The sequence below is a fragment of the Pangasianodon hypophthalmus genome, chromosome 4 (genome assembly GCF_027358585.1).
Source record: "Pangasianodon hypophthalmus isolate fPanHyp1 chromosome 4, fPanHyp1.pri, whole genome shotgun sequence".
Classification (NCBI taxonomy): Eukaryota; Metazoa; Chordata; class Actinopteri; order Siluriformes; family Pangasiidae; genus Pangasianodon; species Pangasianodon hypophthalmus.
Window position 1 is genome coordinate 22,830,606 of NC_069713.1, and position 27,548 is coordinate 22,858,153.

At 39.3% G+C, this 27,548-nt stretch overlaps 1 protein-coding gene across 5 annotated transcripts in view; it reads left to right on the plus strand.

The window, feature by feature from the left end:
- The first annotated feature begins 2,109 nt into the window (after nt 1-2,109).
- Nucleotides 2,110-27,548, plus strand: part of smarcd3b (SWI/SNF related, matrix associated, actin dependent regulator of chromatin, subfamily d, member 3b) — a 49,053-nt gene continuing 23,614 nt past the window's right edge. For 3 of the 5 annotated variants that reach the window (XM_026936558.3, XM_034303733.2, XM_034303734.2), the window contains exon 1: nt 21,297-21,507. In XM_026936558.3, the coding sequence (XP_026792359.1) occupies nt 21,430-21,507 (78 nt within the window). In that variant the 5' untranslated portion in view covers nt 21,297-21,429. Of the gene's footprint in view, nt 2,263-21,295; nt 21,508-27,548 lie in introns of those variants that run through there. The other 2 variants (XM_026936559.3, XM_026936557.3) reach the window with 2 other exon arrangements.

Here is a 27,548-nt window from a genome sequence, read left to right on the forward strand (position 1 = left end):
GGTATCAGTGTAGGGCCATCCACAGCTACGTCCACGGGTATCAGTGTAGAACCATCCACAGTTACATCCAAGGGTATCAGTGTAGGACCATCCTCAGCTACGTCCACGGGTATCAGTGTAGAACCATCCTCAGCTACGTCCACGGGTATCAGTATCGAACCATCCTCAGCTACGTCCACGGGTATCAGTGTAGAACCATCCTCAGCTACGTCCACGGGTATCAGTATCGAACCATCCTCAGCTACGTCCACGGGTATCAGTGTAGAACCATCCTCAGCTACGTCCACGGGTATCAGTGTAGAACCATCCACAGCTACGTCCACGGGTATCAGTGTAGGACCATCCACAGCTATGTCCACAGGTATCAGTGTAGAACCATCCTCAGCTACGTCCACAGGTATCAGTGTAGAACCATCCTCAGCTACGTCCACAGGTATCAGTGTAGAACCATCCACAGCTACGTCCACGGGTATCAGTGTAGGACCATCCTCAGCTACGTCCACGGGTATCAGTGTAGAACCATCCACAGCTACAGAAGGTGAATGACATTTACAGAAACTCCAAGCAGAAGGAGATCATCAGGATCAGTCCCACAGATCCAGAAGGTGAGAGGATTTAAAGCATTATAAGTGTGTCAGGACCTCACAGGGGATCAGTGCACACACAGCTTGAAGTGCAAATGCTTTCCCCAGATAATCGAATTGTTTCCACCAGACCTTAACACGTTTCCAAAAACAATTCCATATTCATTTTGAAAGTTCTAAAAAGCAAAATATTTTCCTGGGATAAGGAGACAATGTAAGCCAGGGGACTTCTTATCTAATCCACAAGGGGCTGGGGTGGCTGCTGGGTTTCATGCCAGCCAAATAGAAGCAACAGCTAATAGCTGTTTGAAGACCAAGAGTGATTAATTAAAGACATGAAATCTGGTGTGGTTCCACATTGGGAATGAAAAGCTGCAGTAACGCGAGCACTTCACAGAGAATACTGAAGAAGCCTGGAAAGGCATTCAATGGCCAAAGCCTTTAACTAGAATTTATAATAGAAACAGCATAAAAGCACTTCAGTATGTTTGTACAGTTGTAGTGTTCAGGGCGTACTTTCATCAGAGCAGGGCATATTAAATGTGATGTAATCCACAAGAGGCCTCTTCACAATTATTATTTCAGTTATTTCGCCATGATATTACAAACGAAAAATTTCGAGATGTTATTGTAGAAAAAAATTATAATAACAGAAATAACGACAGATCGCGAGAAAATAAATACAGTTTTCTCCTTATCACAAGAAGAAGGTGAATAGCCTCAGGGTTTATATAGCCAACTTATGTCACATTTATTTTATTTACTGTTTTATAGATGTGAGTATATATATATATATATATATATAGATGTTTTATAGCAGCGAGTACATTTATATAGATGTTTTACAGATATGAGTAGATAGATAGATAGATAGATAGATAGATAGATATAGATTTTTACAGATGTGAGTATATATATACAGATGTTTTATAGATGTGAGTATATATATCCGTACCGCTTATCCTAGACAGTGTCGCATGGAACCTGGAGCCTATCCCAGGCGGCTCGGGCACAAGGCGGGGGACACCCTGGACAGGGTGGCAGCCCATCACAGGGCACAATCGCACACACACTCACTCATTATGGACAATTTAGAGATGCCAATCAGTCTACAGTGCATGTCTTTGGACTGGGGGAGGAAACTGGAGAACCTGGAGGAAACCCCTGAAGTATGGGGAGAGTGTGCAGAGCATAGGGCAGAGGTGGGAATCGAACCCTCAACCCTGACCATTAAGCCCCTCCACAAACACACACCCCCGTGTGTGTGTGTGTGTGTGTGTGTGTGTGTGTGTGTGTGTGTGTGTGTGTGTGTGTGTGTGTATATATATATATATACACACACATATAGTGTGCTGTATGGATAAACACTAGGTGTTATGAGTACATCACTGTGGATGGTGTTGAGGAGTTGAGCAGTAATATTCTGTGAGCGGCGGCGCGCGTGCGCTTTAAGCCTCTCCGGCTGCTGTGCGCTTCAGCTGTGGCCGCTGCGCTCGCGCGCTCACTCGGTACAGCGCCGAGAAAAAACTGCGAACGAGCAAGAAAAGCTCCGGAAGCGCGCGCGCACGCACGCACGCACGCGCACACACACACACACACACGGAGTCACTCAGTCACTACACATTACCATTCGCCGCAGTCAGTTTTCGCCACAGCCATCACTGCCATGGAGAGGAAGGTAGGAAACGCATCAGCGCTCGAACGCACAAACAGCCTGTTTATGCTTCTCTAAATGATCTACACAAAATGTGGCATGCCTGTTGTCCAGAATGGAAAGTGCGTGCGTGTGTGTGTGTGTGTGTGTGTGTGTGTGCCCACGCTGATCCCCGCGGTGCTTTGCCAGATCAGTTTTTTTTTCCACTGGATGTAGTTTATGAGGTTAAATGCAGAGAGAGAGCAGCTGCATGAAGAAAACGAGTGCACGCGCTGTTGTGAGGGAGGTTGTGCTGTAGGTGTACATGCTGTGGGTTATGCTACAGTCTAATCCCGTGTTGTGTGGAATTAGGCTACAGTAAACTGGAATGTAGAGCAGCTCTGCGGCTTGTCCAGCCTTCTGGAGCAGGCTTGCATTCATTCATTCATGCACTGATATCATGTATAATAATATGCATGTGCAGAAACAGCTCTCACTCACACCTCTTTCTGAACCCTGTCCATCCCTTCTTCCCTGTCCTAGTCTTCTGCATCCTTCATGCTTAACATCAAGTGCTTACCACCTTACCGCCTTCACATGCTCTGCTCATTTGGACACACTGCTCCATGCTCCATGATGTTTAAAAAACAAACAAACAGTTGACCATTTCATTGCAAAAAAAAAAAAAAAAAAAGGCAGTGCTAACTTTCCAGACGTGCAAGTACCTGTTAGAAATGTGCACTGTAACACTGAGGATCAAATCCGAATCCTGTTACAGTGTGAAGGGATTTTGTGATGCATGCAACAGGCCTGGCACCTGTACGTCCTCTGCTCAACCCTCAGCAGCCCTGCTAGTGCTGCTGGCATTATTCCTTCAGCACACTGCTTCTCTGTCTCCATCTCAGTCTTGAGAACTGCAAAATCTCCAGTGCTGAATGAACATTTATGGTGCTTATATAACTCTAGCCTGCTGAAAAATCCAGCTATCAGCTGCCAAAACACAGGCCACTTCTTTTCCAGCTCCCTTTTTGCTTGAATCAATTGATCAAAGATGTTTGAATTGTTTTCACCACCTTCGTGTTATTTTCTTTAAAATAACACTTGTCTACAGTGTAGCATTAGCAATAACTCAGAAGTTTCTGAGCTGGCAAACTGTTTACAAGCTGGCAAAGATGGACTAACAGGATTTTTCAGCAGAGTAGATCGATTAAAATGAGCTTAACAGACACTCCTGCCAAAATGGAAAAATGTACCCACTGATATCTACTGTACCTCTGCCTATCAGACAGGTGAAATAGTATAGTGTTTAATTTTAATACATGGAAAGCCCATCCTCGTGACATTCACTGCCTGGAGTAAACTCCATTACACGACTTAAACTAAGCTAAAAATAACAAAATACATGATTTTTTTTTTTTGCAAGATGCATGACATTACAAGTATAGAACTACATGGCAACAAACCCAGAATGAACATAAGCAAGAGTTATCCAGCTAGCTAGACTACATGTCCAAAAGTATGTGGACACCTGACCATCACACCCGTATGTGGCTCTTCCCCATAATGTTGCTACAAACTTAGGAGCACACAATTGTCTAGAATGTTTTTGTATGCTGTAGCATTACAATTTCCCTTCACTGGAACTAAGGAGTCCAAACATGCTCCAGCATGACAGTGCCCCTGTGCACAAAGCGAGCTCCATGAAGACATGGTTTGCCAAGGTTGGAGTGGAAGAACTCGAGTGGCCTGAACAGAGCCCTGATGTCAACCCCACTGAACATCTTTGGGATGAACTGGAATGCTGACTAAGGTCTCCTCAACCAACATCAGCGCCTGACCTCACTAAAGCTCTTGTGGTTGAATGAGCACAAATCCCCACAGCCACACTCCAAAATCTAGTGGAAAGCCTTCCCAGAAGAGTGGCGGTTATTATAACAGGAAAGGAGAGACTAAATCTGGAATGGGATTTTCAACAAGCACATGTGGGTGTGATGGTCAGGTGTCCACATACTTTTGGTCATATGGTGTACCTCAGTTAGACTTCTCTTAAGGTTCAGGGGTAAAATACTTGTCTCTGGATTTGTGTCTAATTACATGTTTTCTTTGTAAACTTCTTTCTTTGGTGGATTTGGTTGAATTCTGCTTTGAGATCTCACACACAGCCTGTGTGTCTGATGTGTTGGCTACATACTTGTTATATTTATTTTCTGCCATATGAATGTTCTTTCTTATAGCCATAAGTGCTACATCTTTAATTTTGTGGGAAATGGTGAAAAACAACACCAACGCTTCTTTGTATCTTCACACTGGATAGGCTGCGCTCCAACTGAACCGAGTTACCTGAATAGATCTGAATAGTCTTAGCTACAGTTACTATATTACTAATACTGGTGGTGTAATTGGTGTAGTAGTGATAGTGGCATCCCCAGTCTACTGATTTGCATTTGATATAACATTTGATATAGATATGAAAAATGATATGTTGGGCTGGCAGGGTTGCCAGAATTTCATATAAATTTGATGACTTGTTTTTTAGACCAATTTGGTGACTTGCATAATTTTAAAAAGCCTAGTGATATGTGTTGTGAGATTCTGAGCAGAGAAGCGTTAGCATACAGACCTCAAGACCACAGCTGCTGGATATACAAGACGAAAGAGCAGGATCGGTTACCAGTGTGTAAAGCCTGACTGAGTTGCACTTGCACAAGCCGATGTTCCCATCGACCAATCACTGATCACTGATTGTTTTTGCCACCCGTGCACGTCTTTGTTCTTTGTTTTAAACTCTAAATTCTTCTATATTTACAAGTAATAAAAGCATATTCTTCCATACATAACCATTCCTTTATGGCTATTACCCAGCTACTCACTAGTACTGCTAAATTTTTTACTGCATTCTTGATAGAAATTGTAGTATTTTGTAAATATGCAAATATTTAGTTTGTTGTGCCATTACGAAAGACTAATATATAATATATTATTTTCTATTCTAATAAAACTATACTCTACTGTGTTCTGTTAAGTGTCTTCAGAAAATTGTCCTTCTTCACGTAACACATTTTGCTATACAAATGAGTGATTAGATGAATATGCACATTTGTCTGTGACACCATCTGGAGACTTCTAGTGACTTTTTGAGCATGTATTAGCTACTTTCCCCTGAGCAGAGTTGGCAATGTTGATGGAATGTTCCAGTCATTACACAATTTTGCCCTTAAAAGTGCCATCTATGCACAAAATAGAACACTGAAAGACAACATGTCACACTGAATCATGAATCATGACTTTGGGGTTGTAAGTAGTGTGTCTCTGGTGTAACATCTCATTAGAAAGCTGAAGAGGCTAGATTCGAAACTCGCATCACTTCTGCAAGAGTGCGTTGCAGGAATGTGTGGTGCCTGAAACAGTGGAAAGAGACATTTTTATGGCAAGGCCATGAATACCATGGCTGGATATTTACAATAATCCACAGTCAGTCTTTTATTTAAAAAAAAAAAAACCCTTAGATGTTTAGAAGCAAAATACATGTTCCTATCATACACACCAGTCAGCCATAAGATTAAAACCACCTGCCTAATAGTGTGTAGGTCCCCCTTATGCTGCCAAAACAGCTCTGACCCATCAAGGCATGGGCTTCACAAGACTTCTAAAGGTGTGCTGTGGTATCTGACACCAAGATGATAGCAGCAGATCCTTTAAGTCCTGTAAGTAGTGATGTGGGGCCTCTATGGATCAGACTTGTTTGTCCAGTACATCCCACCGATGCTTGATTGGATTGAGGTCTGGGGAATTTGGAGGCCAAGTCAACACCTTGAAGTCTTTGTCCTGTTCCTCAAACCATTCCTGAATAATTTTTGCAGTGTGGCAGAGCGCATTATCCTGCTGAAAGAGGTCACTGCCATTAGGGAATACCGTTGCCATGAAGAGGTGTACTTGGCCTGCAACAACGTTTAGGTAGGTCGTACGTGTCAAAGTAACATCCACATGAATGCCAGGACCCAAGTTTTCACAGCAGAACGTTGCATAGAGCATCACACTGCCTCCACCGGCTTGCCTTCTTCCCACAGTGCATCCTGGTGCCATCTCTTCCCCAGGTAAGCAACGCACATGCTCCCGGCCGTCCACATGATGTAAAAGAAAACATGATTCGTCAGACCAGGCTACCTTCTTCCACTGCTCCATGGTCCTGTTCTGATGCTCATGTGCCCAGTGTAGGCACTTAAGTGAAGGACAGGGGTCAGCATGGGCACTCTGACCGGTCTGCAGCTATGCAGCCCTATACTCAGCAAGCTGTATGCCCTGTGTGTTCTGACACCTTTCTATCATAGCCAGCATTAACTTTTTCATCAGTTTGTGCTACAGTAGCTCTTCTGTGGGATCAGACTAGACGGGCTCGCCTTCATTCCCCAGTGAGCCTTGGGCGCCCATGACCCTGTCGCTGATCCACCAGTTTTCCTTCCTTGGACCACTTTTGGTAGGTACTAACTACTGCATTCTGGGAACACCCCACAAGACCTGCCATTTTGAAGATGCTCTGACCCAGTCATCTAGCCATCACTATTTGGCAATTTCACTCAGATCCTTACGCTTGCCCATTTTTCCTGCTTCCAACACGTCAACTTCGAGAACTGACTGGTCACTTGCTGCCTAATATATCCCACCCCGTGACAGGTGCCATTGTAACGAGATAATCAATTTTATTCACGTCATCTGTCAGTGGTTTTAATGTTATGGTATTAGACAGATTTTGCTCTGTCTAATCTTAATATTTTTTTTACGACATGTTGTACAAACAGCAATTATTTTTAATAGTTAAGTGAGACAAGAAGCAACTTTTGGTATAACCTTCACACAGGTGTGAATTACAGTTATGATCTATATTTATTAGACTCAGTTCCACACTTAGATTCTATTTGGACTTTTTATTTACATCTTACAACCTCAGTGGAATGTGTGGTGCCTGCACTGCCTCTCTCATTGCAGGTTGAAGAGGCAGCGAGCACACGAGCTCCTCATGCATAGAATTATGGAGCCAATATTGTCTTTGTCATCTGCTTTTAGAAGACAGATGCTCATACAAGCAGAACATCTCTGTAATAAGTGTTTTAATAGAGGTGCTTATGAGTACACGCTGGATTTCAGCAAGCTTAGATCATCTTGTTCAGCTTTTGTTCCAGTTTATTCCAGATTCATTTCTTTTATGTCTCCACTCCCTTATAAAAATCGTTAATATTTTATTATGTGCTGTACGTATCTTGACTAATCATTCTAGGGTTTTTGCAGTGGATCTCATCAGTCACAACATTTCACATGATTAAAAAAAACATGAATAATTTTTTTGCATATTCATATACACTCACTGACCACTTTAATAGGAACATCTGTAACCCTGCTCATTCATGCAGTTATCCCGTCAGCTGACTATGTGGCAGCAGCACTATGCATAACATCATGCAGATACAGGTAAGGAGCTTCAGTTCACATCAAACCTCAGAATGGGGAAAAAGGACAAGAAAAAAATAATCAGGCTAGGTTTTTTCGAACAGTTTCGGTGAGCCAGTGCCTGTTGTAGCCTTAGATTTCTGTTCTGTTGGCTGCCAGGAGTAAAATCCGATGTGGTCTTCTGTTGTTGTAGAACATCTGCACCAAGGTTCAGCATGTTATGCATTCTGAGATACTTTTCTGCTCATCATGGTTGTAAAGAGTAATCACTTGATTTGATTTAAACCAGCATGAACCAGTCAGGCCATTCGCATCAGAAATCTCTCTCACTGACACTCACTGGATGGTTTTTGTTTTTCACACTATTCTGTGTAAACTCTAGTGATTTTTACGTGAAAATCCAGGAGATCGACAGGTTCTGAAATACCCAAAGCAGCCCATCTGGTACCAACAGCCATGCCACAGTTAAAGTCACAGAGATCGCACCTTTCCCCCATTCTGATGTTTGAAGTAAACATTAACTGAAGCTCTTTACCTGTATTTGCATGATCTTTTATGCTGCGAGATTTGCTGAGTGTTCCTAAGTGGCTGGTGAGTGTATGCAGCAATATCAGCATTGTATATATTTTATACACAGTTGCATAATTATTCACCCCCCTTCTGTAGTGTTACAACCTGGAACTGAATCTACAGTATGTCACGAATCTATTCAAAATAGCCCTGTACATGCAACTCTATTTAATATAAGACAAAATGGTGGAATAAACTGTTCAGTAAAATCATTTTTTTGTAATCTTGTAAGGAACATAGTGTGAATATGAGAGTGACACACTTGAACCTGGCTTTGCATAGCCGTTCTGCCTTCAGTGTATACTACGGACAGTTTAGCTCAAGTGTACCAGGGCAAGCTGACGTGAAAGAAAGCACAGGTCTGTTGTATCCAGTCCCAGAAGTGTCTTTGAGTTCAGGGCTTTGTATATTTTCAGAGACAGTCCCATAGGGGCCAGCAACACCTGAAAAGGATCACAGCGGTTTGCCTCGCTGCCTCGCAATCTGTCAGTTAGGCAGGGCATGGAGAAAAAGAAATAAAAGAAAACGTCTCATTAGTATTCAGGGACCCACATTTTTTTCTCTTTCACACCTCAAGTGCTTTAAGAAGGCTTAGTGAGAGGGTAGGCATAGCCGAGAGCTGATTATTGAATACGTTTTTTTTTTTCTTTTCTTTCTATTTTTTCGTAAGGCTTCCATGAGGCTCAGTCTAGGGCTTCCAAACTGTGAGAAATGAAAGTCCCGCTGGCTTTATTCTCAGACCTCTTTGTTGTTGCTGAAATCTCTTTATATTCAGTTTTTTGCCATTTGTTAGAATTTGTCTTGGAAAATGAAAGGGCATTTTTGTTCATGTTCAAAAAATAATAATTCAGGTCACACTGCAGGTCTCCTGAATCCAGGTTTAGATTTGACCTAAATGTTCATTTTTTGCTTTTTCTTTAACTCCACTGGAATTTGCAAACTTCAAATGCAGGGTCGCCGTTGAACAGTCTTGGCTTTTGTGTCTGAGGTTCCTTTCAGAGAGAGGTGGACAATACTAAACTTCCGTATTTAGCTGGCCTGGAATGTTTTGGCAGCTTGAGAGAAAAGCCAGTCTTTGTAAGCCTGGAAACTTCTGTCAGTAAAGATTTTTACAGGCTGCTAATTTAACCCAAAAGCAGCAGGTATCACCTGGATATCAGTGATGTTCTTTACATATAATATATATCTATTACTAGAAAATAGGTAGTAGTACTAGTATATGTTATCATAGATTTGTATTGTAAAAAATAAATAACGTTTTAAAAAGCAATCCCATTCATATGCATGCAGTCAGCTCCTGAATAATTGGCACCCTTGGTGAAAATGGGTAAACGATGTTATGGAAAAAAAAGGTTAATTAGCTTGATTCATTCTAAGAAAAATAAGATCACTATTAATTTGTGCAAAATCCCTTTGCCACGTAACAGCACTAAGTCTTCTCCAGTAAAGCTTGAAAAGATTGGAATATACTGAGCAAGGAATCTGAGACACTCTTCAAAATACAGAATCTTTCCAGATCCTCCAGGGTTCTACGTCCTCTCTCGTCTTCAGCTCTCCCCACAGGTTATTAATGGGGTTTAGGTCAGGGGACTGGAATGCCCATGTCAAAAGCTTGATTGTGTGGTCATTGAACCATTTTTGGTGCGGATTTGGATATATCTTTTGGATCACTGTCCTGCTGAAAGATCCAACCACAACCCTGTTATTACTTCTTGATAGAGGCAGCCAGATTTTAATTTAAAATCTCCTGGTACTTCATGGAGTTCATGACGCCATGTGTCCTCACAAGGTTCCCAGGGCCTTTGGAGTCAAAACAGCTCCACAACATCACAGATTCTTCATCATAACAGGATGGAGCTTCCAATCAAAGCTCCAGGAGCGTCTGGTGAACTCCAGGTGCTTATGTTTATGGTTAGATAAATGAAAAGACTTTCTTTGGGCACATTTATTTATTTATGCATGCATGCCATAGTTGTGTGTCTAATTGTAGATTTGGATGTTTGGTTAACTGCCATGTTCTGCAACTCTCCAACTGTGATCCTTGAGAAATGTTTGCCCCTCTAACCATCCTCCTGACTGTATGTGGGGCAAAATACCCTTGCGTCCTCTTCCAGGCAGATTCATCACAGCTCAGATTGTTTAAACCTCTTAATTATTGTCCTAGCAGTGGACATTTTCAGCCATGTAGCTATTTTTATAGACATCACATGATTTGTGAAGGTCAGCACACTTTTATCTTATTTCATTTGTCTGTTCTGTAATCTGCCCCATGTTGATGAAAGCATAAGAGAATTTGACCTCTGTGTCATATTTATAGCCACTGACGCAGGAAGTCATGGATGACCACATAAGAGTTCCTAAGCACTCAGGTGACCATAGAGTGAAATATAAATGGGAACATACTGCAGTTACATTTTGTTCATTACAAAAAATGGGGGTGCCAATATGTGTGACACATGGATTTGCTAGAAAAAATGTTTTGATCATTTTCTTCGAGTAAATTTACTTCAGATAAAGGTTAGATTTCTCTCATATTTGCAACATGATTAAGATTAACCTAATTAACCGCAAATACCTTTTTTTTCATACCCATCCTTACCAAGGGTGCCAATAATTCTGAAGCTGACTGTATAAACTGCTCTGACAACACAACACTGCAAAATATTTATTCATTTGCAGTTTTATTCACTCTGACGTCTTCTTGGTTTGGTTTCAGTAAGCCATTTCACACACAGGATATTGAATCAGGATCTGTATTGATTTATCACAGCCTGATTACAGTCCAGACTAGATGCAGAAGAGAGACGGTTTTTAATGTATAAGTATGTAATGATTTCATTTAGAGCTTGCAAAAAAAAATAAAATAAACACCTAAAATTTGTTCGCAGCAGGCCATGGAATGCATGGTAGAATTTCCACCCAGCTCCATGGAAGCGTGGAATCAGTAAGAGCTGCGTAGTGGGTGGGGAGGGCTGCTGATCTAGCCTTACAGTGTGGGTTGGGAGGGGAGACTGGGTTCCACTTGCGCCACAGCTTGTTGATCGTTTCTGAGACAGACTGTCTGGCTTTCACTGTGGCTGACCCATTTTTTGTAAGCGGAAATACTCAATATCCCATTCATCCACCCCATGCAAAAAAAGAGAGTGGGATAGAGGTGGATGGCGTCAGCGGAGTGACTTATTGTTAATCCATAGAGATCCAGGGTGACCTTTTAACACACAACGTGAATGCATGTTCACTGGTTGTGTACGTATACTAGTGCTTTTTTTTCTAAAGGAAATATACTGCACCATGAACAACAGCTTTCAGAGGCTTCTGGCTTTGCAGGTGATGAGTAGAAAAGCTGGATTTGTGTGATGCTGATCTGATTACAGTCAGAGAGCACTGGTGAAGGATTTAAACTGAGACAGAAGAATCATTGAAAGGAGATTTAGTTAATAAATGTGAAGATAACATATCCAGTACTGTGCAAATGTTGTAGGCACTTTTAAAGCAAAGATGTTTTTTAAAATAATGAAAATTAAATGTTTTCTGCATTTTAAAAAATCTACAGAACAGTAAACAGCACTAAACTAAAAAAAGTCAATAATTGGCATGACAACCCTTTTTAAAAACGTATCAGTAGTCGCAGTTACACTCCATAGTGGTTTTTGAGAATATTGGGTTGTATGTTTTTTTACAGGATCTTCTTCTGGAGATTTTTTCTGTCGCACTTGCTTTTACTCTTTTTTCCCAGGTAATCCCTGACATCCAGCATTCATTTTTGTCCGAAAAGTGGCCCATTATGTATTATGTTACCTTTTTTACTGACATACAAACATTGAATTTTGATCAGAAAAGAAATGTTTGGAAATCTAAATGTATTTTCTGACCCAATAATGCAGAAGACAAAATTAATATTTTAAAAAATAGGATGTCTAAGACTTTTGCACAGTACTGTATACAGTCCCCTCTGAAAATATTCAGCAAGGCTAAATTTTTTGTTTTTGCTATACATTGAAGACATTTGGGTTCAAAAGATGAATAAAAGATGATAGATCAGATGCTGTTAGCTTGATTGTTTAAACATTCAAGACTGTTTGGATTTCACATGTGATAACTGCATTTGTTGTTATGAAGGACAAACCAATATGAAGACCAGAGAGCTGTCTATGGGAGAAAAGCAAGCCATTTTGAATTGTGGAGAAAGAAAGGATCTGTTCATGATCCAAAACATACAAGCTCATTGGTCAAGCACGGTGGAGGTAGTGTCATGGCTTGGGCTTGCTTGGCTGCTTCTGGAACGGACTCACTAATCTTTATTGGTGATGTGACTTGTGGTAGTAGCAGCAGAATGAATTCAGAAGTCTAGAAATATTCTGTCTGCCAATTTACAGAGAAATACATCCAATCTAATTTGGTGGAACTTCATAATGCAGCAAGACAATGACCCAAAACACACTGCCAACACAACAAAGCACTTCATCAGGGGGAAAAAGTGGAAGGTTTTAGACTGGCCAAGTCAATCACCACACCTTAACCCAACTGAGCATCATTTTACCTCCTGAAGAGGAGACACCTCCCAAAACAAACAACAACTGAAAGAAGCTGCATTACAGCATCCCCAAAGAAGAATGCAACAGTTTGGTGATGTCAGTGGGTCACCGACTTGATACAGTTATTACAAGCAAGGGATGTGCAACTAAATATTGTTTTATTTATTTTAATTCACTTTAAGACTATCTGGTCCTATACTTTTGCTCATCTAAATATTGAGGGGTCTGGCACCAAAGGTGCTATGTTCTAAGTTGTTTAACACGTCTAGATGTAAAATTCCAGAAATTAAATTCTGATCTGTCATCTCATATTCATCTTTTGATCTCAAACTCAAATATCTTCAGTGTACAGAAAATATATATATATATATATATATATATATATATATATATATATATATATATATATATATATATATATATATATATTGGCCTTGCCATTCCAAAACTGTCAGAGGGGACTGCGTGTTGCATGCACTCAACCAGTTAGTCAGTGTTATCACTATTAGAAATGGATGCTACATTAGTAATCAACTGTTTTAACTGTCAGACTGGTGTCATAAATTGAATTTGTCAGTAATAGTCATTTTCTCTTCTCGCTTGTGATATAATTTGAGCAGGGTTTGGTGTAGGAACATGTTTATTTCGCTTTAGATATGTAAGAAGCACTGTGTTCCTGTCTAGATATTTATTAGTTAGATATTAACTAGTTATTAACCAAATATAAGCCAAACACATCTATACAGGAGATATTTTTCTTTTCAGGATATTTCTTGGTGCATCTTCTGGGCTTAATTGTCTTGCCTTGCTACAGCATGTTAGTGAGTTTATTGCTATCTATTTTGACATTTTCTGGTCTGATTCAAATGTATCTCAGTATTATTAATTGTGATATTAGTAAAAGTATTATTAGTGTGGTTCTGACCAGAGGTGCTAAGTTGTTAAATACATCTAGATGTAAATTTCTGGAAATTAAATTCTGATCTATCATCTATTCATCTTTTGATCTCAAACTCAAATGTCTTCAGTGTACAGCAAAAAAATAAAATAAAATTGGCCTTGCCATTCAAATACTTTCGGAGGGGACTGTATGTTGCATGGGGACTGCATGCACTCAACCAGTTAGTCGATGTTATTACTATTAGAAATGGATGCTACATTCGTAATCAAGTATCTTTAATAATTGTAAGACTGGTGTCATAACTTGAATTTTGTTGTTTCACAGGAAATAATAGAAATTCATTTCCTTGTGAAACAACAAAACATTCCAAGGCACTCATGTGGTTAAGGGTAAAAGGCCTTTATTAAATTGGGCTAAATCATAAAAACATTAAAAAAATATACAGATACACATCCATTGTCCACAAAAGCACTCTTTTAACTGTTTGCAGTAAAACTTCAACACAGCTGATTAACAAGTGGGAGTGGCTATAACCAACCAATTCACACACAAATGAAACATTGTAATAAAAAGACATAATGATAATTACTACAAGAATGGTAAAAAAAAAAAAAATCAGTTTCCTCGTTAACACCAGGTAACTTCGTATCCTTAAGTGTATAAATCCAAAAAGTCTGTAAAAGACGTTTTAATCTATTCCACCTTGTATAGTGCATGGAATAGATTAAATTCCAATCACTATAATGGAGCTATTACTACCATGATCCACCTCATTATAACGCCTTGCCATTGGATACACCAAATAGTCATTTCCTCTCCTCGATTGTGATGTAACTTGAGCAGGGTTCGGTGTAAGAACTATGCTTTCAGGCTTGTCGTTTTTTTTCCTCGACCTTTGTTGCACATTTTTACATCCAATCCTATGGGAATCCTTAAAAGCACTTTCATCAGCAAGTTATTTTTAAAAAGAAAAGTAAGAAAAACCTTCAACATGAGAAAAACCTCCAACAAGGAGGACAAAGTGTTTTGTTAATGAGCAAATATAAGGAGATTTATGGCATGAATAGAAAATATTTCCTTGCCAGTATTCCAACATTGCATAGTAACTGAAAATAGCAATTTGGTCATTTATCTTTACACAATGCGACGTCCCACTTGAACTGTGGCAGCATGCAGTCAAGTCACACAAGCAGCTCAAATTCTCTTGATTTAATGCCTCTAAAGCTGCAGTGAATGCTATACAACCTCCTCATTGCCACAGTTAAACCAGTCTTTAATTAGTCTTTAGTACTGATGATAAATCAAATTGAGCAAGCTAGACTAGTTAGTTTGTTGATACTAGATAGGACTGATAAGAGTGTTGTTATGGTTATAGTGTGCGCATCCTGTGAGCCACTATTTTAGCATAAAAAGCACAATGGCTAGGACCGTTTCTGTAAAAAAAACAAAAAAACAAAACAAAAAAAAAAACACCCATTGTGAAAGAAGCCTAATGCTTGCGTTAACTATGTGTTAATGCCCTGTAGAACTCTTTAGTTGGGCTGTGCTGTCCTTTCACCACCTAATGGTCCAAAATCCAATTTAGGAACTAATCAGTCCTATTACAGCATTTAGCCTGCACTATACATAGTGCTTACTCATGGCCATTTTGCCAGCAGCTGTGTCTGATGGGTTTACAGCATGAAACACTGGTTTTGACCCGCTGAGAAGTGTAAGTGTGGCCAGCTGTTGGTTTAGGTGCAAATGCTGAGGAATTTCTCACTATTCCCTAAAAGTGAAGTCTCTCAGATTAATGGTGAAATATCAGCAAGTCCCTTAGACTTCAAGTTAAATTTCAGTTTAATATAATTGCCATCTAGTTATTGTATTTAGTGGACCTTATCAAGCAAGGTAAGCCCCATTTGATGCAATAACTGGACACCAGTTACGTGAAGCCTTCATAAGTAGATAGTTTTATTGTCCACTATCATAAGTAATTAATTTTAAGGAATTTTATTGGCTACTATCATAAGTAGGTAGTTTGTATTGCCTCCTGACTTAGTTTCTCATTTGGAGTTCAAGATTAGAAGGTCAAAACAAGGTATTTATGATAAATCACATTAATAACCCTTGTCCTGGAGTACCCCCTATCCTACACATATCCAATTAATCAGTTAATTAACAGCCCTTCCTGGTTGAAGTGGGTGTATTAGAGCAGGAAAAACACTAAAATGTGCAGGACAGGGGGTACTCCAGGACCAGAGCTGGGAACCTGTGGTCTAAAGCTCATTATATCCAACAGGACTAAAATCTGGATGCTCACGGATTGTGCTGCTTCCTTGGTTATCATCTTATCATCATTAGAGCATGGTGGCAGGCTGCTGCTTAAATTTAGCCCTTAGGGCATTTTCCTATTGAAAAGGTCCAAAAAATCAAGGAATAAGACTAGCTCATGTACAGACCTCTGCAGGATGGATGGAGCACTGCAGCTTGGGCTCTAAATCCCCACCCCCTCGTCCTTCCAGTCAATGGGAGAGAGAGAGACGGAGGGGCACCGGCAGGGGGTACTGAGACACACGACGCATTTCATCCACGGTCAGCCCTTTGGTAGGAGCTGGTCTTCATATAGGCTGTGTATCCACTGATTTTATATATCAGAGAGCTAGGTCTTTTCAGAATCAGAAAGAATTTTATTGGCCAAGTAAAATTTCACCTACAAGGAATTTGAGGATGGCAGTTGCTCCATTAACATAGACGAAACGTAAACAAAGCGGTGAATTAGACAGGTACAAGGAAAAAATGATGAAGATAAAATACAATATGATAGAGTGAATATACAACTCTACATTGTGTGCAGTCCGCAAAGATAAATAGCTTGAATAAACGTGAACATATCAGTATGTGCAAATAATGATATTATTAATAATATATGTGAGATCTTATTATACAGTCTGACAGAATTTGCACTAGCGGTGAATATACTGTGCAATATTTTTATACAGGAATATATAATTATTCTAATCAAGATGACTGTGTTTGACAGACTTCATTAACTATATGAACTATATGAACAATAAACCTTATATGCAGAACAGTAGTGTACTGCAATGAAAGATGTCATACCTACTTTAATATAGTCTTATTTAAAAAAGGAAGAAATGAAAATAAGCATCAGTATAAGAAATTTTGATATGAATTTTTCATGTAACAAACACTAAGGTGATAAACTAAGAATGTGTACAATACTCTCAATATATGTACAGTGTACACATGAATTACACTTTAATGATGATCAGTTTGTTTTATCTTCCATTTATATATATATATATATATATATATATATATATATATATATATATATATATATATATATGTCATCTACAATAAGCAACTGGATTAAATTCTGTATTATGTACCTGTATCGTAGCAGAAGATTCAGTCTGCTTTTCTTGTAAGTCATTTCTTTTTCAACAGATGGAGCTGTTGAGTTAAAACTCTCACTTACAGATCAGTTAATTAATTTTCCCCAGCAACCCTTTCCAGTCTGAATTTCTTCGATCCTGGATTTTACCTATGTAATATAAATGTCTGCCTGGCATACATACTCATATTCAGTATAAAGATTAGGATTTATCATTTAATAACTGTCTGATAGAGTCTCATCTTAAAGCATTAGCATAAAGTTATAGGAGATATGTCAAAGATATAAAAAAAAACACGTTTCACAGTACGACACTGAATCATTTTAAGACTAGTAAAACCTTCGGACTATATTTCTTCTTTGGATTTTAGTTTTCACCTATTCATTTTGGTCATTTTTCAGCCAAGTCACCAACCACCAAACCACATCATTTTTTCTGTCATGATCTAGGTCAGCTAAATCAAAGAATATCCACATAGAAATGTCTGAAAAATTCTGTTCATTTGAATGGATTTACTTACAGTAGTTGTATAAAATGTTGTTCCTTTTTTGGCTGCTTTGGTTAGGGGTCGCCACAGCTGATCACTGGTCCATGTATTTGATTTGGCACAGTTTTCGTGCCAGATGCCCCTCCTGACGCAACTCTCCCCACTTTTATCCGGGCTTGAGACCGGCACTGAGAGTGTTCATTAATAGTTGGTATTATACATATTATAATTAACTTCTTATCTGTTTCGATTTACAGAATAGTTGGTTCCATGAATACACAAAAAAATGGAAGCCATAATATTATCATGTCTTATTTTTCATTAGTTTGAATTTCATTTTCTGTTAGCAAGAACCAAAAACCTGACACACATCACTTCTTTTTCACTTGCTCATGATGTTTCTGTGAATTCTAAGTGCAGTGTAACTAATCGATACAGTAGTTATTGTATATAGCTATCTCACTTACCCAGTAGCTTTCTACTACTTTCTAATATTACAACTCCATTTAACACAACGCTGACAAAAATGTGTTCCTATTACTACTACGTATGAGAATAAAAACCAGTTAGCTAGGTAGCTGTACTGCCATCACCATGCTTCGCTAGCTAGCAAAAACCTCAGCAATACCACTGTGCCTTATACCGTCATATCAGCACCACATATACTACCAGGTTAGTGTTACTGATGTACTGAGACCCGAATAACATCTGTTCAGTGGTGTTGCCTTGCTATTAACAGATGGAGTAGAGCAACAGATGGGATAGTCAGTAACTGTATATGTACACTATATGTGTACATCGTTGTACTAGGTCTAGTATGAACCATAACAGGGTGAATAGTTATTAAGGGTAAAGGAACTGCTGAACTGCTGTAATGTCCCCATCAGCATGGCAGATGGATTTAGAAGAATAGAATATAGGTCTAAAAGTGAAGGTGGTGACATAGTAACAGTAGTAATATTACACGATGTGTGAAATGCAATGAGTTGTATTCTTACATCATTACTCATGACTGATATCATTACATAGCACATTACTTAACGCTGATGTTTAACCCGAGAATGCGACTTCTCTGCGCCAGTTAAAAAGCTAACAGCAATCAAACATCCAAATGCACTCGTGAATAATTCAGTGTGCTTAAAGACGTGTGAAGGGTGCAGTAAGATTGTAAAATGTCGTCACGTTCTAGTTAATGACCGACCGGGCTATGAAAATGTGTCTGGAGCTGTGCGCTGCCTGTTCCTCAGAGTTCATTCTTCTGTTCTCTTCATTATACTGTTCCACATGGCTATTAGTGCAGGACTGGGGAAATGGATACACTGTGTTTTAGCCAAGTAAAGCTTCTACCACAGAAGCGTTAAATAGTAACAAGTCTACTAGCCACATTCCAGCTTCAGATCACATCCATTCTCTGAAAATCCCACTTCCAGTTCCTTAGACTGAGGGCTACTCAAAACCACATGCATCATTTGGAAGTAATAATCAGAAAAATGAAAAAAAATGATAGAAATTGTGAGTAATGCTCATAAAAACATCACTTACTTAAATAGCTTTCTTTTTTGCATTTTAATTTATGTATACTTAAGAATTATATTATTAATTTTTTTATTAACATTAAGCTACATGCAGTCTTCTACTGATTCTGAAAGTGGGATCAGTGAAGCTTAGCCAGGGGATCTGTGATTTTTAAAATTTGTTAAAGTGGTGGAAATCATAGTCCATCAAGTTACTGTATTTATTTTTGAATTCTTAATCATTAGGCAGTTTGGTGACTAAGATTTGAGTGGGTTGAATTCAAACTCAAATAACTCAGAAACAAGAAGGTCTATAAAACATGTCTACTGGAATCTACAATTTTAATAAAAAATATATTTAATTTTTAATTTATATATATAATAAGATATATACAAATAAGATATATATGCAAATTTCAGGAATAAAAAGCCCTATGACACCAGTAAATATCCAAAATATTGTATACATTTAAATAATGACCCTAATATTTAAATAGTTCATAAAAGGATTATATGAAATAAATCTGAACTGAGGGTTTACTGGCTGCAAAAAGGTTGAGAAGACCTGTCTTAGTATTACAAACTCAGCATACTGATCTACAACCTGTAGTAATAGTGTAAAACTGTAAGAACATTTTACTGGTAATATTAAATTATCAGCATATTTCAGAATTATTCAATTATTTTGTCAATCACTCATCTAATCCAAATTGGGATATGAATTACTGAACACATAGCACTGTTTAATGTCTTCATCTCTTACTGTTATGACATGGCTCTGGCTCTGACTAGTTTCAGCTGTAATTCAAACGATGGGTTTACATTAATGCGGTTGTTGTAATACCTTATTGTTTCTGTAGTAACAGCTCCTTCACAGGGACTAGTATGGCAGATCCTCTGCATAATCCTGAGCTACAAAGTGGGAAAAAGCATGTACACCTCCATGTTCGTCTTTTGTGAGCAGCAATGTAGTAAATCTAATGTTAACATTAGTGATGAATGATATATTGTATGATTGTACTTCCTGAAAAGAGCCAACTCTATAGTCAGTGTTATAGATTCAGCAAGCTAATATATCTGTATGTTGACTGATCAGCGTAACTCATTTAAAAGTAAAGAAGTGCTGCTTTGCATGCTGTTGAAGCTGTGAGCAGCCATGTTGATTATGATTATGACCTTCCCGAGTAGGAATTCTGAGTTTAGGGGGTATTTTTTTTTTTTGGTTTTTCACAGTCATAAGAAGGAGAAAAAAGCGATGCTGGTGAGGGTTTGACCATTTGTAACTACTAAAGTGTAAGTGATAACAGGAACTAAGTTGTCTCTTGGATGTTCCACAACATTAAATATAACTATAAGCAGAGTGTCATTTATTAATAAATTAAAAATTGGAATTGTTGACAAATTGCTGTGGTATAAGAGGAATAAAATAATCCACTACGGGGTGGTATCACACCACTCCATTGTACTTTATTCCTTATAGTTATATCATCAAATGTTATATCACTTAATGAGGAATACCAGGGAGTCGGGGGCCCAGATTTAAAAAAAAAAAAAAAAAAAAAAAAAAAGGTAGAGGTGGGGGAATGAGGTCTGTATATAAGGATTCATTTAATACGTCTGATCTTATAAGTAATAACTGTCTCCAATTCTGGTCTTCCCCCTTTAGTAGTGCTCATTTAAAAAAGCAGCATGAGTGAATGAGTCAAATATTTAACTGAATGAACTATGTGTGTGTGTGTGTGTGTGTGTGTGTGTGTGTGTGTGTGCGTGTGTGTGTGTGTGGGGGAAGAAGCTGACTAGCAGTAAAGAACACCACAGCAGTGTTCCCTTATCATAGCTGATGGAATGCAACAGCTGCTGGAGTCTATGATAACGTCTGTATGTGAGAGAGACAGTGTGTGTGTGTGTGTGTGTGTGTGTGTTGGGAAGGTTGGGGGGGGGGGGTTGGGGGTATTTGGGACAGGCATGGTGGGCCGGCATGAACCCCCTTAAAAGACCCCCAACTCTCAACCCCCCGCGTTCCCTATGAGCCGGGCCAGTGAAAGACAACTCAACCAAACACGAGTGTGTGTGTGTGTCTGTGTATGAGAGAGCGCATGTTCCAACTTAACAGAGGAGGAGAGCCTGAGAGGAGCAGGAGTTAAGGAGAGGAGGGCAGAAAGCAAAGGAAGTGAGGAGCAGGGGAGGAGGAGGAGGAGGAGAAGGAGGTGGAGGAGGAGGAGGAGGAGGAGGGAAGGGGGGCGAGGAGGTGAACGGAGGGTGAAGAGGAAGAGAGCTGAGGGAGAGAGGGAAAGACAAAAGAAATAGGAGGAGAGACGGAGGAGAGGCAGAGCGAGGGAGCGGAGAGTGGAGCTGTAGGGAAATGGCTTCGGAGGAGACGGCTGGCGGGGCACGCAAAGCCACCAAGAGCAAACTGTTCGAGTTCCTCGTCCATGGAGTGGTGAGTACGCTCTGTGTGTGTGTGTGTGTGTATGTGTGTGTGTTTGTATGTGTGTGTGTGAGAGAATGCAGCGACAGCCGTTTATGTGTGTGTAATAGCTGGGATAGCCGTTCATGTGAAGGTTATTTCCAGTCCTCAGGCTCCCAGTTACACGCCGCTCTTTCTTTTTAAAGCACAGAGAAAGGGAAGTCAAGGGAAATGAGCGAAGCATGCGTTTGTGTACAGAAATGTAAGAGGGAGCCGTGAAAAAAAGGGGGGGGAGGCAAGAGCTAGTCTTTAGTCAATAAAGGACGGATGCAGAACCTGAAATGACGAGTGTTTCCATTCAGAACAACGCTTTCCTTCAGCCTATATGGGGGCTTGACCTTATTTTAACTCCTCTGACCACATGAATGGCTGCATGAATAACATTTAAGGGTCTGGCGTATGTATTTTGCCATTTCATGCAGAGCAAATGGACACATTTCGAGATGTTCTGTTATGCGTTGGCTTGGAACTTAATTACTTTCTCAATTTACTTGAATTAAATATAAGATCTCATTTCAGAGTCACTCTGTGGGCCTTTGTTCATATACATACATCTCATCTCTGCAATGGTTTATTTATGATAGCTAATGCTTTGTGTAGTGAAGAACATAAAAATGTATGAATTTAGGCTAATCAACCCAGAAATTCAGAAATCTAAAAGCTTTCGTACGTCGATTGTTTGCAGACATTCTGTATTTGATCTAATGAGTCTGAATGTAAAACTCATAGCCATAAAGCATGTACATTGACTTAGAATTTTTGCATATTATTAAACAAGGATCTTAAGGCGCTATTTTAATTCAGGCTTTAGAGGAACTGCAATATTTTAAAACACAACCTTTCAACCAGTTTAGGTTCAGACCATATCAGCTTTTTTTTTTCTCCAGTAGAAACAGGAACAGTGCTCATTTGTCCTTTTTTGGTTGGATTTTAGTGATTACATTTTAGTGTGTGGCGAGTTCTGTGTGTTGTCTGTTGCCAGCAATGTTGTGGTTTCGCTGTTAAAGGCTTTTGTAGAAGCGCAAATAACTCTCCTAAGCTGCTCTGTTGAGTTCCAGTGCTATTTAATCAGCCATTACTTTTTGCAAGCCAATATACTAATATAGTAATATAGCTCTGGCCCTGAATGTATAATAAAGTCATTGAGTGTGTAGGCAGCAGGCTGTGAGGAGAGAGGCAAACTAAAAGCTGAGTTTGGGTGATGAATGATGGAAACAATTGCATACGTCTCTGCAGACTAATTAACCTTGACGAGGCTCTCATTCTTCCTGGCCAAATGTTTCCGCTCGTCTCGTCACCTCTCCTCTCCTCCTCTCGCGTTCACTATCCACCTTTGCGTCTCAGACACTCTCACCTATATCTCAGCGCTCTACTTATCCACTTATCTTCCAGCATGTGTACTGGATCTCACCAGCACTTTTTCTGAGATCTGTAATCACAGCACCCTATTTAAACCTGCTCTTTTCATATGGGTATAAGCAAATTCATTGAAGCGCTAATGTTGTTATCTCCACTTTGGATGAAAATGTTTGGAGTTGGAAGAATGTGGAGGTTTAGCCTTGTTTCCAAGGTGAGGAACAGAGTGTGCGTTATCAAGGTTTGCAATGAAGAGATGATTTGAATAGAATCTAGCATGAATAGAAAAGTGCGGCATGTTTAGTTGCAGTAAAAATCTATTATTGGTGAAATTTTGCAGAAAAATGTCATCCCATATCCAGTAATGATGTGGTTTCAGTTTTTTTTTTTAAAAAAAGCAGTTTGTAGATTCTTGCTCATTTTCGAGTTGTATGTATTCATGGCTGGTTTGATCTTATACTGTTTATTCTACTAAAAATGCCCTCCTGTCACAGCTACATTGTTTTGATTGCCTAGATGTTGTTGGAAGCCTTTTATCTGAAGTATTAGTCATCACAGACAGGGATAGTTGTTCTCTTGCTTTCCCCTTCTCAAAGTAGATACACACAGTGTGTTGGTTAATGACAGACCGGCCTTTACTGTTTAACTGTGTGGATAAATAAAGATGACCTGAGGGTCATTTCACTCTGCTGGTAGCAAGCGTTCCCATTCATTTAGACCTAAAGCCTAACACTACAAAAGCACTGTGGCCACATGATGGGTGTATACTCAACCATGGCAAGCATGACCTGGAGGGAGAGTACATGATTAGAATCAGCTTAGTTAGCATTTAGTCATTTTATCTGTTGCATAACGATAATACATTTCAAAACTAATTGTATTTATCTACTTAGATTTGGTTTTGTGGATAGTTCTGTACTGACCATGTCCTTGCCCTGGTACATATAAAATAGGGGTGTAATGCAGTGACACTGTCTGTATCAATATCTGTTTAGTGCTACAAATATTAATATCCGTATCTGTATTCAGACGTAAACCAGAAGTGGGCTAGGGTTAGGGTTAGGGTTAGGGTTAGATGCCCCCGAAACACTAGAAACAATGTAGATAGCACTGTCAGCATGGGCACTGAACTCTGGCAACAGCACTCCAGGTCATAATTGGTCTTAAAAAGACTGTTTTTTTTTAAGTCCTGCTCGCACAGTGTGTGTACCTGCTTGCAACATTTTCTAACGAATTTAGTTGGTTCTATTTCCCAAAATGTAAACAAACTAGTAGCCTAATGTAAATTACTTCGTCCCTGACCAGGCAGTTACTAAGGATGAATGAATGAATGAATGCTACGTTGCATTGTGCAGCAACTCATGGTCACGTTTATGAATGTGCTCTTGCTGTGTCCCATGAGCTCTTTCTGACCACTCCTGCACATGAAAGTAAAAACTTCATGTTCATGTGACTTTTTTTTGTTGCACGCCTCTAGTGCACGCCTCAATGCACCTTCTATTCCTATCTGTATTCCTATCTGTCTTGCATCCATTTTAGAACACATTATCTGTTCATTCCAAATAACGTATTCACATTCCTAATATAAAGGCAAGAATTCAACATCTATGAATCAGAGGTAAACCATCAAGCTACTATGGATCAGTCGTTTTGTTCTTCTCAGTATGTGCCATTGCGACATTCAGCTTGGACCAAACTGAAATTCAGGCTTGACATTTGTTCCATTTGTTCAGCTTGTTACATTTGCTCAGAAAGAAATGTAACTCACCATGAGCGAGGACCTTTTTACTTGGGAGGTACGTTTAAATAGCCATCAGCTCAGTTCTTAGAATAATGACTAAAACAGGAACTTTAGCAGGAGACATGACCATGCTGCGGGCTGGAAGTTGTTTATCGCCTGGATTCAACTGCAGTAGCCTGTCATTCATTTGATTGATAGCACAAATGCTGTCAGTCTTTCTGAAGTTCAAATCCACACTGTGGCTCTCTGACAAACTAGTGAGAATATATCAGAAATAAACCCATTTTCCCCTTCTATCTTTCCGCTCAACTCAGTTATCAGCGATTTTTGAAATGTCAGTTTATTGCTACACTAAATCTTGAATTCGTACATTATGGAAAGGTTTCAATAATGTAGGTTCTTGTAGGAAACTTGGCTCAAGACTGTGCAAGTGGTACACATTTAGGGAAAAGGATACAATAGAGAATTTCCCTTTCATAAAATGTTCCAAAATGAAACTATTTAGAAAGGTAGAACCATCAGCCATCCAAAGAACCCTCAAAGAACCCTTTATCTGAGAGTGTTATGTATTTAAAGCTACTTGGAGATAAGAGCACTTGTATTCAGTGGTGGATTGTCCGGAACTGCATTACAGCACAATTTTCATTAAGAACTGAGGATAAAGGCAGATCACATTTCAGTTCTATAGTTCTGAAGTATAATGATGAGAACTGATACACACACTTAGTCAAACACACACACTGTGAAGGTCACCACAGTACTGTACACACATGTTCGCTAAAACAGAAACATTTTGGTGCTGAGATAAACAAAATGTGTCCATGTGAAACATTATTTCTAGCAGTAATCTATCACTATCTAATCTATCACATCTGTCACTTCATGTGTCATATGCTTAAACTTTTCTCCAGCAAGAACGAACCTAGGAGGCCAGTGTGAGCTAGCTGTGCACCCTTCGAAATAGAGGTCCTAGAAATTGTTCTTTGTATATGTTGAATAAAAGAACCATTTTTGGTCTCCTAAAGAACCATTTGGTTGATTGATGTTTAACCATTTTTGTTGGTGCCACATAAAAATACTAAAAAAATAATCGTATCATAAATGTTACTATTATGTGGAAGGATACTTGTGGTGGAAATTGTTTAGTTATTATTATAGTGGCAACAATAAAGCATGGTGTTAGGAATTCAATATTTGTTCTTATGGCTTTGCTCTGAAGAGCACCTTTCAGTGTAAGTGCGCTTATTAGTCCGTTTGCCAAGATTGAATCAGAACGAAATTGTTAGTTGGTTTGTTGCTGTTTGCTTTGGTTTGGTTTCACACTTTCAACCCTTTCATTCATTGGTCAGAAATACAGCACTGGAAACGAACCGCACCGAGGGGGAAAATGCACCAGGGTTAGAGTCAAATGGACTAAACACTGCATAGCACTCTAAGCATGTAGGCACGTGTGTGAGTGATGGTTGAACTCGTCAAATGAAGGTTGAACTCGTTTTAGTAATGAGAGAATTTTTTGACAAACTGTCATTTTCTCCATTTAGCTTGCTGGTGGATTATTCCTAGCGTAGTCTGGTTGTTGATCTTCATTTGAAATGGATAATAAAAGCAGCACTGTAGTGACCAGAAAGATCAGGCACCTGTTCCAAAGCCATGAGTGACAGCAACAACTGGCTGCCAATCAGACAGCAAGAACAGCGATCGTGCAGAAACAAAAAGGCTGTAGGGTGAATTCAAAGGACAATTCCAGCAGAGCTACAGATATCCTCACCATCTGATTACAGTGTTTGTGACATAGTGAACTATCATGCTGATAAATTATTTGTCCCTAAGAGATCATAAAAACATTACTGCACTCTTCCACCATAAGGAAACTGCTTTTATGAGAAATGGATATCCATTTAGATGATTCTCTGGAGGTCAGAGCATTAATTGTGTCTAAAGTTACTATAGCCAGCTTCAGTTCCTTATGTGTTTATGCATTTTCCTGTCACCACTGAACAACAATGTATGTCTCTGGGTCTCATTTTGCAACCCATCCCTAAGCCTCCCTGCTTCATTTGCTCTTATTTTGCAACAGTGTAGAGTCCAGAAGCTTGCTTGATTCCAGAAAAAAACACTCACCCACACACTGTACTGTACACAAAGCCACACATTTTGAAACAGATTGGAAGAGGAACAGGATCCAGTGTGTCATCAAAGGAATGGCTCCCGCGAAAAGTGTCACCGATGTCACCTTGTCATCACTTCAGTGTAGACAATTGCCCCCCAGGTGCTAACATTATGACAGCAAGCACAAACCCAGGCTTTAAGATCAAGAGATAAGTGTGACACTCGTATATTCAGAGCACAATCCTTCACTCCCAGGGTTCAATGGGAACACTTCCTGCATAGCTAAAGAGAACAGTACTTTCCCACATTAAGGCCACAGGGTGAAAGCAACAGTCCTTCACCTTGTAGCACCAAAGCAATGCCTTGAATGGTAAAATAGGTGTTAGAGAGGGTGGAGTTGATTGGAGGAGGTGTTGTTTTCCGTTTTTATGGACTACTTGTGATTCTGTGGCTATTTGTGGTTCATGGGAGGTGATGTACCTTGAAATCAAAGAGGTCCTAAGATGGTATTTCAAAAGCAGTCCTGTTATTATGTTCTTATAAATATTATGACTGCACTTTATCATGTAAGCTCGGATGTTATGGTTGGTTGTTGTCACTCAACGTTTTCCAGCTATTTGTTTTAATCTACCAGTAATATCAGTTGTTCAGTAAATGTTTTTTTTTAATACTAATAACTTCTTTTAAGTGACCAGCAATTTTTAAAAAAATGGTGCTATTTGAAAGATATTTATTCCATAGACACATTTAGCTCCATAGAGCTATTATTGCACATAATGGGAACTGCAACAAGCGCTAATAGACATCC